At 33.3% G+C, this 10,944-nt stretch overlaps 2 protein-coding genes across 2 annotated transcripts; both read right to left on the bottom strand.

Moving 5' to 3' along the window:
• Nucleotides 1–285: 285 nt before the first annotated feature.
• On the bottom strand, nucleotides 286–3,564 carry LOC137814943 (plasmodesmata-located protein 7-like). Its single transcript, XM_068617911.1, has 4 exons — nucleotides 3,364–3,564; nucleotides 1,169–2,160; nucleotides 837–950; nucleotides 286–748 (listed from the first exon to the last, which is right to left on the bottom strand). The coding sequence occupies exons 2-4, from the start codon at nucleotides 1,896–1,898 to the stop codon at nucleotides 741–743; spliced, it is 852 nt and encodes a 283-aa protein (XP_068474012.1). The 5' UTR covers nucleotides 1,899–2,160; nucleotides 3,364–3,564; the 3' UTR covers nucleotides 286–740.
• A 4,402-nt stretch (nucleotides 3,565–7,966) lies between these two features.
• Nucleotides 7,967–9,845, bottom strand: LOC137814955 (nudix hydrolase 18, mitochondrial-like). The gene is made up of 5 exons (XM_068617933.1): nucleotides 9,520–9,845; nucleotides 9,013–9,124; nucleotides 8,813–8,896; nucleotides 8,589–8,717; nucleotides 7,967–8,497 (listed from the first exon to the last, which is right to left on the bottom strand). The coding sequence occupies exons 1-5, from the start codon at nucleotides 9,615–9,617 to the stop codon at nucleotides 8,339–8,341; spliced, it is 582 nt and encodes a 193-aa protein (XP_068474034.1). The 5' UTR covers nucleotides 9,618–9,845; the 3' UTR covers nucleotides 7,967–8,338.
• Nucleotides 9,846–10,944: the final 1,099 nt, after the last annotated feature.

Here is a 10,944-nt window from a genome sequence, read left to right as displayed (position 1 = left end):
AGAAGGAAAAATAATATCATTTATTATTTTCTTTTACCATGTTAAAAGTCACAAAATAATGATAAACACACCTTTCTCCTCAATTTTCTTTCATTCCCCCTCATTATTTATTTAGTCCTAGTTGAGTACTTTTGTTCTTTTAAGAATAAGCCTAGTTGAATTCTTGGATTCCTTGAAGATAATGGTTTAGTTTTCCTGGTGAAGTCAAACAAAGATTTAAGCATGGCTTTGAAAAAACAGAAAGATATGATGAACAGTCAAAGTATTTGTTTACCAAAAGGAGAATAACACAAAAAATATTGTATATAATATACTCAACCAAAAGTCCATGGGTGCATATACTAACCATACACAAAGTGAGAAATCTCATGTAACTTAAAAATGAAAAAAAAAATGATATAAATAATTATTTGCAAGGAGATGAGACAAAGCAAGTTGTGAAGTGGAGTGAGGAAAACAGAATCTTTGAAATCCCTTTTGTTCATCTTTCGCTTTTTCCTTTTGCATTCGACTGAGTGTTCCCATATGAGATCCTCATCAAGGTCCACTTTTGAATTGAAGTTTGTAATAAAGGGAATGATAAAGAGAGAGGGCAACAAAAAAAAAGGAAAAGAAAAGAAAAAGACGTTGTGAAGATAAAAAGGAAAACAAAAGAGGTACCAAAAGCAAATCAGTGAGAAGGCTGAGAATTTTTCAGCAGCTCAGTGTCGTGCCACTGATTTTAACAAACTCAAATTAATTTATTTACCTGCATGATGAGAAAGAAAAAAAACATGTGAGTAATGAATAAGATAAAAGAGAAAGTGGAGATAAAAAATTGGTAGTTATTTATTTACCCTGTCCCTCACAAATCCTTCTCAAGAATGCAAGGAAAATAATGAGTATAGCCACTCCTGCTAATAATCCAACAATTATTGCAAATGTTTTTTCACCTTCATTGTCTGATTTTCCTGCTCAACACCAATTCACAAGCATTAATAAATTCAGAAATCATGACATAATATATTAAACATTTTTTAATAACTTTATTCAATTCAAATAATATATTTTTTTAGCAAGAATAACGTGATCAATAAAAAACACTTATGAAAAATTTACTTCTGGCGTTTGTAAAATCCACCACCACAAAATTTCTTCAACTTTGGTTTTTTTAGGAGTTGGGCCTAACCATGGGCCTTATTGTTGTAAGCATGAGCCCCATTGGTGGAGAACCTGGCGTAACATTTTCCCAAGAACACATCCCCATAGTCCGCAGCAACACACTCACTCCTCAGCCGTCGGATCGCATCCCCCACACAATCCTGACACTCCGCAAAACTCAAATCCCCACAACACTGCGCCACGCCCTTCACCTCACCCGACCCGCCAACCCGAAAAAATCCACCCGAACCCGTTAATCCGCCCAACACTGCATCTCTCTCGCCCGTCGCGCCCGACCCGAACCCCAGGGAGGGCCCACACCTCTTCAGCACCACCGTCTTGTCCTCTACGCCCAGGAACGTGGAGTTGTCGTACTTCACGAAGCAGCCGTCGAGCTGCACCGCGCCGCCACACGCCGCCGGGCAGAGCTGGCCTGCTCGAGCGACGGCGCGGGCAACGCAGGCGGCGCAGTCCGGCATAGCGAGGTCGCCGCGGCACTGGTAGAGGCCGTAGGCGATGTCGCTCTGGCTGGAGCTCACCACGGTGAGGTTGTTGTAGGAGGAGTACGTGGCCGAGTTGACCAGCGAGGTGAGGAGCGAGTTCAGGTTTGACTCGTAGGGCGAGTTGGAGGTGTACCGTTGCTGCGTGCAGCCGCCGTAGAGGAAGAAGTCCGCGGCAGAGGATAAAGCAAGAACGAAGAAGGAGGCCAAAGAGAATAAGATTAACAAGAGGGTTAGGGTTTGTTTTGTTTTCGCCATTTGTTTTCTGAGAAGTACTGGGTTGGTTTGGTTGACGTACGAGGTTGACGAGGTTGTGTTTAGTTAATGCATGGGTATGTTGGAAGCAGAGATGATGATGTTCTGTGCATGTATGTCATGGGGGATTTCATTTGATTTGATTTTGTGATATAAATGATGGGTTGGTATTGCTTGGGAATGAAGAAGTGAAGTGTGGAAGAGCTGTGAGGTTGGAGAAGGAGTTGCTTTAAATAACCACCTCCACGCCATAGCCATGTCATCTCTGTGCTCAATAAAACATCAAACTTTTTCATCTTAATTTACTGCCACCATGTGGGCTCTATCTATCTTTTTCAACAATAGTTTTCATTGTCATTTCATGTGCCAAATAAAATGATTTTTTTTAAAATGAAAACTCAGATAATGGTTCTTGATTATTGAAAGAAGATGTTAGACAATATAAAAGAGTTCGAAATTATACAACACACGTATTAACAACAGAATCCTATTAATGAGTTCATTCTTACGGGTATTAATGATTATAATAGCAGCTTAAATTACTAATTTGTCAACAGTGATCACATTTATTTTGCTTTTTATATCTATTTAAGGAAATTAAACCCAGCAATGTTAATTAACACTTGTCATAAGGTTACGTAAACCACTTAAATTATATGACAATAATAATATATAAAAAACACGGAATATTATTATATTGTTACATAAAGTAAATTAGGTCTATATAATCAAGTTTAAAAGCAGAGAAAATCACCATATCTAGACGTGAAAAATAAGTATTATATGTTTTTTTTCTTATCTTGATCCCCTTACTTTGCTGCCATTCCTTAATCCAACGTAACTTTTTTCCCATTTTTTTGAATTAAAAGAATAATGGTAAACTAAACCCTTTGTAGCTTTTTAAGTGTAACCTTTATCAGTATTTTGAGTTTGAATATACTAGCGGATTAAGATAGCGAAAGTCGAAAGTCGAAAGTCGAAAGAGAAAGAGAAAGAGAAAGGTACATGCTACGTATCCAGAAACAAAGTGACGAACACAGCATGGCTCGTAGTTGTATGATAAAAATCATATCATCATATTAAACTAAAATTTGCAAGACATAACTTAGACTTCTCGTTACTAAGGAAGGTTGAGAAAACAAGAAAAGCCAAGGATGAAGTCGGTTCACTGTTACCAAGATCTCACGTACGTACGCACTAAAACCAAGTTCTAAAATCTAATGACAAATATTAAAAAATAATTTTATCTCCGATTGTGGACATGCCATATATAGATATGCATTGACATGTATGGAATCCAGAGTCTCTGAAAAAGAACAGAAACCAACACAGTTCATAAGAAGGGGCTTTAAACTTTCCCTGTTACTCACTTTATCATAGATTAATATATGTATTAATTGTAAAGTAAGGCTATGCACTCACATAGGAACGAGCTTTTAACACTTTTTGCCCTACTGGCACACGATACCTTTTTTTTCAAGTGAAGACGCAAGAGTACAACTGTGACATCGCACTACACCACATCTTCATGATCTCACCTTCAGTTTAGCAAAACTATAGCTACAGTATTCAATCTAGTGTAGCTTTAATTATTGAGGATTGCAATAGCTAGCACTGAACATCGAGTTTGTATAGCAGCATGAGAGTTATAGAAGCTAGTTTCTCGTGTGAAGTTGAAAGAGAAACGTAGTGGGCCTTAAATAATGGCATAACTGTTGAGAACACTACAGGAAAAAGTCACGAGAAGGTTTAGAATACTGGCAAAATCACAAAAAGGTTTTTACCTGTTATTCCCATTTTCCACCATGTCCATTGCAGTTAGTGAATTACAGTTTCCAATTTCAAAATGGTCCCCTACTGATATCACCTTTAACTTCCAACATATAAAGGTACAAAAAACAATAGGTCCCTAGTAACAACCATTATCAAATTTCTGCCTTAAACAATATTTGGAACTCATCTCAAGAGAAAATGATAAGAAAAACAATGCATGCATTTTGAAATTTTATTTTAACCTGAAATTTGACTTTACCACCAATAAATCATGCAAGAACTTCACATTTGCAGTAAATAAAGACAATCCAAATAAAGCAATCTGTAAGTTGTCCAGTTAAAAACTGAAAAATGAATTTACAAACAAGCTATATATTTTGGAGAACTAAAGTTGAAAACGATGCAATCAAATAGGTCAGAAAATATTGGAACGAAAATAGCTAAAAAATCTGTCTAGGCTGAACTGTTAGTATCACAACAAAAGGGCATTTAGTATGGTAATTATTAAGTTGATGACAATTGATGTTCCCTCTTTTTCACTCGGGTCAAATCCTAATCAATAGACTAGACGGTTAATTAAGAAGCAGACACTGCAAATTTAATGCATTGTGAGGTCTTGCCCTCACTAGGGAACAAGAGACCCAATTGTTTTTAGTGTCTTTCATTCTTTTCTTCTCTCTTCTCATTATATTTTCATAGTGTGGTTCCTTGGCCACCACCAATCCACCATGTTATGTGTATGATGAAGTGCAGGTGCCTCTCACAGTGAATGAGGGAGATATGAGAGGAAAACGTAACTTTCAATTTTGTCTTCATAACATAACTTATGCTGCGCTGTCTTGGTCTCTTTTCTTATAGTTTCTAGTGCCCACCACAACTTCAAATCATATGGGCCAGCCCATAATTATGCATGGGCCCAAAAGAGTCCAAACCCTCTAATTCATATATCCAAACATCTATCACACCCTTCTTCTTCCTCTTCACCTTTTCTTTCTTCATCTCCACTTACTAAACCCAACACAGTATGCCTGAGATCACCATTTTAAATCACAAGGTCTTTTGCGTATTTGTTCGAACAACTTTCCTCATTAACGTTTTTAAAAGAGAAAGCTGAAATTAACTCATGCGTAAAAAATAATTCTCTAATATAACTTCTTTAAATTGTTGTTTTTTAATTTTTGTATAAGCTAAATTTTAACTTGTAACCAAATTCATTTAACTTCTTTTTTTATTCTTTTCTATGGAAATTTTTGTTCAAATACACACCTTTTATGATAGCTTACATCTCTTCAAGGCCGAACATGATAGAGACAAATGTGTGAGCCTACTTGGATAGGCTTATCTTGTGTTACTTAAGAAAACTGAGTCCATCCAGCTCAGTGCATGTTTTTCTTTTGAGAAAAAAAAATATATTTGTACTTAACTCATCAAATTTGTGGGTTCAGTTAATTGACTCCTATGAGTTGGTTAGCTTTAATTTTTAAAAAATGTAGAAGAATAGGAAAACAAAAAGACAACAAGCTCAATAACAAATTGTACTTATCCGTAACAACAAATTCAAAATATGGAAAATAAAAATAGGAAGAAAACTTAAAACATAAATCTTCCTCTAGAACCGCATAATTTCTTATATTTAATGTTTTTCCTTTTTTTTAGGATTTAGGTCTTCTATCTCAAATTTTTAGTCTTTGTTCTTAGTATGTACAGGATTATATTTCACGATTATATTTCAAGTCAGTTTTTGTTAATATAAATGATATATAACAATAGGTAAAAATTTATTATCTTCTACCTTATTGTGTTTATCTTCTTATATCAAATCAAACGTATTAAGAGTATTACCAAATAGGTTTTGAGGTCTTTAATAATAATTTATAAGTTATTTATTGTACCATATTTATTAATTATGTGTTTAGACTTTAATTTTGATTGACAGTGTTTGTGTTCGGTGTTGCTGAATACTAAAAAATCTTGATACTCGTAACAATTTTAAAATTAATTAAGTATAATAAAAATTTACTTTGCTAGCCTAACTTAGATAACTTTGACAAGAAAGTCAAATAAATAGGATAAAATTAATTAAAAAAATTATAAACTAATAAATTTCTAACCCTTTTAATCCATGAGTCAACTTTATACGGATTTTCACATGAATATTTTAGTTCATATATGTACGAATGACAATGAGATAGAGTGGGTGTGAGTTTGACTATCTTATCAAATAAAATTCACTCTCGTTTCATCCCTATACTCAACATATGAATTTTTGTTTCATCTCATCTTTGTCAGCTGTACATATCCATTACTTTTTCAAATATTAATTATTTTTTATAAAAATGATAATATTATTAAGTATTTAATGTTAAAATTATATATATTTTATTTTCTCTAATATCAAATATAACAAAATTATAATTAAATAAATATAAAATAAAAATAAAAAATAATAATTAAATAAAAGTCAAATAATTATAAAGAAACTTATTAAATGAATGACGTAAAAATAAGTTACGAAATTAAAAAAAAAAAATTATAAGTTTGAAGAAAATATTTTCAAAATAACTGCCTATAACCTTTTTTTTATATTTCATAAAAAAAAATCAAACTATACAAAGGAAACATATTTATATTTATAGAGAGATATAACGAATTGAAGTGTTGTAGGAGTGTTTTGAAAGGTTAAATGCTTAATAGCAAATTGGGGGATTTCAATAGAAAGGATCTAACACAAACTCAAGTCTTCCTTAAACTTCAGCACTACTAGGCTTAGTCCAATTCATTAATTGTTGGACCCTAGTATTCAATCACATAGCAAAGGAAGAAGTCTTTTCACACCCCATGCTTGCCTTCTGCACGTTCTGAATGTTAAAAAAAACTTTAAGATTATACAATTTTAGAATAAATTTTTAGATTAATTTTCAAACTATGCAACTCAGAATACCGCTCCTCTTCTTTAGCTTAGACCTATAGTTAATAACTCTACGGCTGTTTTTTAGATAGTAATTATATTTTATGGATTGATCTACACCACTTTCAAAATAAATTTCAGATAACTTTCAAGATAACTTTCAAAATAACATCCTGATAGTGCAATATACAATAGACTTCCAGGTCCAGAAATCACTTTCAGAATTTGGAAATTATTTCAAAAATCTATAATGGATTACACAAATCATTTTTAAGAAAAAAAAAAATTTAACTTTCAGATTGTGCATTATGGAAGTCAAAATAGATTTCAAATCTAGAAGTGAGTTCCGAATTGCATAATCAGAAGTTACTACTCCCAAAACAAACACTTCCAGATTTTACAATTGGAGAAATAAAAAATAACGTAATCCAAAAAGGTGAAAAATATGGCTGTGCAAAACAAGTTTGAGACTGAACTTCAAATGATCTAACCGGACCTTATCTGAGTTCGTGCTTTTGCATCAGTATGTAATGTATCCTTGTTAACTGGAATATGGAGGGTCTTGTAGCAGGCACTCTAGCTAAGCTAAGTGACTAAGTTATTTGGTGATCCATTAAAATAAGCACGTTTTGTGACAGAACAGAACTTGTCGGACAGAAAAATGGAGCATCTTGAGTCTTGAATGTCATGGTCCTAAAAGTTTATTGAGCTGGTATAATCCGTTTTGTGCCCAGGGAGACTAATTTGATTCTTAACCAATAGGTCAACTCATAACTGATTCTTTTTCTTCACAAAGGAGAGAATATTCAAATTTTAAAGTGTAAATTTCCTGAGCTGGCTTTTGGAATATGTCAAGAGTTTCCTTTGATGCTCCTCCACATATATATATATATAGTGGGTGTTGAGTGTTTTCCCAACTCAGCAACACCTTTTTCGTGGGGTCTTATTGCTAATGCAATCATCTTCCTCCATTTATTACAACCACAACTTCATTGCTCAATATTAATGCTAACTCTATGCCCCACAACCTGTTTAGTTACATTTCAAAACTCTAAAACCACTTGCACTCTGTCATGCCAAGACTATATCCTCTATGAAACTCTCAATTGCCATTCCTCAAACAGCACTGTGAATAATGAACATATAAGTTTTAAATCTTTCCTACTGATTAAGGATCCAAGTTTAACGTCAGATAAATCTTCAGATCAAATGTCCCCAAGAAAAAGTGTTCCAAAATGCAAGATGGTATGATCTCAAACAACAGGTCAGGCAATATGATCTAGTAATCACCCTCACCCTTGATAAGGACATTTAATCACGCTTGATAATGACATTTGTACTTAATGGCGCCAGATAATAGCCCTAAAGTTTTATTTGAACAAAGTCCATATACGATTAACATATCACTTTTTTTATTGCAGATTCTCATTTTTGTTTTCTCAACACAGCCTCATCGATTGTGTTGCTTGACATTAGCACAACTCTCTTGCTTGAAAAACATAGCAATTCGATTGTGGACTAACTGATTTCCACAAGTCTCTCAATAATACAGATACAGTGAATTCCCACAGATAGATGTAAATTCCTTTTCTTAGGGAAAAAAATTGGGAAATCACCAATTTCTATTGGATCTACTACTACTAATACTAGTTTATAATATTTATATACTACGACTTTGGCTCAATTCTTTTGGATCCTACTCAACTTTGTGCCGTCGGAGAAACTCAAAGAAGTTGAGCTCTGCCCTTCATGATTACACTAATTACAAGTCAGATTTGGCATCTCTTGTGCAGTTCATAGAACCAAGAACTTGCTTATTATCTCGACCAACTTTTTGACCCGCGAGACGGTTTACTAATCTGTCTAGAGCTTCCTTCATCCACCAGTGTTGACAAACATCCCTTGCTTCAGTGACGCTCATCTAAAGGGAAAGTTTCAAACAAAAATCAGTGACCCTTTCAGAAAAGTACAACCCCACCAAATTCATTCAATTTGTTCATCTGCTTACTTACCCATACTCTTTGACGAACGTTTTGCTCAGGCCAGAACTCCAATTGCTCTTGAACAAGTAAAGGGAACATGTAGCCTTCATAGAAAGTGTCATGAGTCTTACTCTTGAAACTCCATTTACCCAATTTACCCTGCACCACCACAAAGATAGAACATTTTTTTAAATTTACTAAGCATTCTTTTGTAATCAATACTTTTAGCCCAGCATCATGATTAAATGGCTTACCCCAACAATGCCTCTCACCCCAGCTTCCTCTATGGTTTCTCTCAAAGCTGCCTCCTTTTTTGATTCGTCTAATTCCCAACCTCCCTGTTATCGGTCAACCAAAATAAATACAAATGAATAAGATAAATCCAAAAAATGTGTAACTTGGCCCATTTGGGTGTTGGTGTTGATTATTGACTAATAATGGATTATGGGTCTACCTTTGGAAATAGCATCCCTTTTCCTTTCTGAGAACTGATAACCAGAACTTCCAATTCATCAGAAACGTCCAAAGAAGTTTTCTCCCCAATCTTAAATCTGTACGGTATGCATCTGCATGAACACAATTGCAAACACAAAATAAAAAAACAATTAGTAACAATGGAAATGAAAGTCTGTAGAGAAACAATGCAATCCCCAATTCAACAAACTAATTTACTTTCAATTCCCTCATTAGAAACTCATTTTCAAATTCCTATTATCCATTATCCACAAACCCATAACCTTCAACTGCTTTACTCTTCTCTTAACCAGAAAACACAACTTACCCATATGAAAACAAAGTTTCAAGGAATAAAAAAGGGTTTCGGTATTCAACAAAACCAAAATCCCACTGTGAAAAACAGTTTTTTTTCCCACTTAGAAGCATGAACAAGAAAAAAAAAAAATTATATGAAACCCCATTTGCCCAAAATTAAAGAACAAGAGAGAGTGAGGAAGACACGAACCCCACAACTTGGCGACGACCTTTTCTATAACGTTGCAACTCCCTACCGGTACGAGAAACCAATGCTACAACATTTTCCTGAGGAACCACAGCCACCATTTTTTTTCTCCTTTTGAACCCTTTTCAGGAACTTTCTAAACTAAGTGTTTAAGGAACAAGAACAGAAACAGAAATTACAACAACAAACAAAAGCAAATTGTGTTCAGTAGCTAGCCTGAGAGGAGGTGAAGGAGGGGAGACCTTTTAATAGTGGTTACCGGTTAGAGAGAGAGTGTGTGTCTTCGTAGGAGAGAGAAAATAATGTTTTATTTTATGTTGAAACTATTTAAAAAAAAAAAAAAAAAAAAAAGACAAGAAGAAGAAAAGAAACAGAGAAGGGTAGTGACATTGGAGTTGGGGCTCACTTAGCAGCAGATCTGCCGCAAATGCATGCAACCCTATGACACGTGTTGATTACGTGTCAAATAATTTCTTACGTGGCTGTCAATATCCACTGGCTCGCTAAAGTTCATAACACTTTCCATTTTGTTTCTGAAAATAATTGTAAAAATTATAGAAATTTTAAAAAGAAAAAAACTGCAGTGTTTATCTAGATGTGAAGAAGACCTGTAATTTGATTTGAGCTACTAGAAGCTGTCATTAGCTCGGTTGATTTTCTTTTTTTCTTTTTTGTGATTTTTCATACTTCATTGATCGTGATTGACGCAGTTTCTGGTGAACAATTTCTTGTTAGCAACTAACAATTTTGTTGTTAATAATTTTACTTTTATTCGTATTTTATATAAATAATAATAGAAAAATCAATTAAACTATAAATGAATGAGACGTTAATGAATATTTGAACAAAATATAGTAATAAACTTTATATCGTGATTTATTTAAAATTTTATATAAATAATGACAAGTTGGGAACTTATGGGAATTGCATTAGGCGCATAACTATATTTTAATATACACCTTTGTTTGGAAATATAGAAAGATTTATTCAATCCTAGCTTTTTGGATGAGAATAGAATAATAGTATATGTATGATTTAATAAAAATGAACGGTTTTAACTAAATTCTAATAGTATAATTAGATAGGAAGTTTTATTATTTGTAAGAAATATTAAATATATTGAATGGAAATGTTTTTTTTTTAAACGGCTTGCTTTAATAAGATAATTTGAATTTGTTAAATATTATTATTATTATTTTTATTTATATAAAATATTCCAATTATTACCAAATTTTAAAATTATCTTGAACTTCCATAAAAAAATAATTTTTTAGACATCAATAAATAATAACCAATACATACTTTAAAAAAAGTTGTTGATTTTTCTTGAAAATTCATCTAGAAGACTCGAAGAAACGTTAACTGAAATATAACTACTCTGTGCAGTACATAAATAATTTTAATAATAGTAACTCATCTTACTGAACA

Source organism: Phaseolus vulgaris, chromosome 1, assembly GCF_000499845.2.
Source record: "Phaseolus vulgaris cultivar G19833 chromosome 1, P. vulgaris v2.0, whole genome shotgun sequence".
NCBI lineage: Eukaryota > Viridiplantae > Streptophyta > Magnoliopsida > Fabales > Fabaceae > Phaseolus > Phaseolus vulgaris.
The sequence above is the reverse complement of the archived record's forward strand: the minus strand, read 5'-3'. Positions and strand labels throughout refer to the sequence as shown.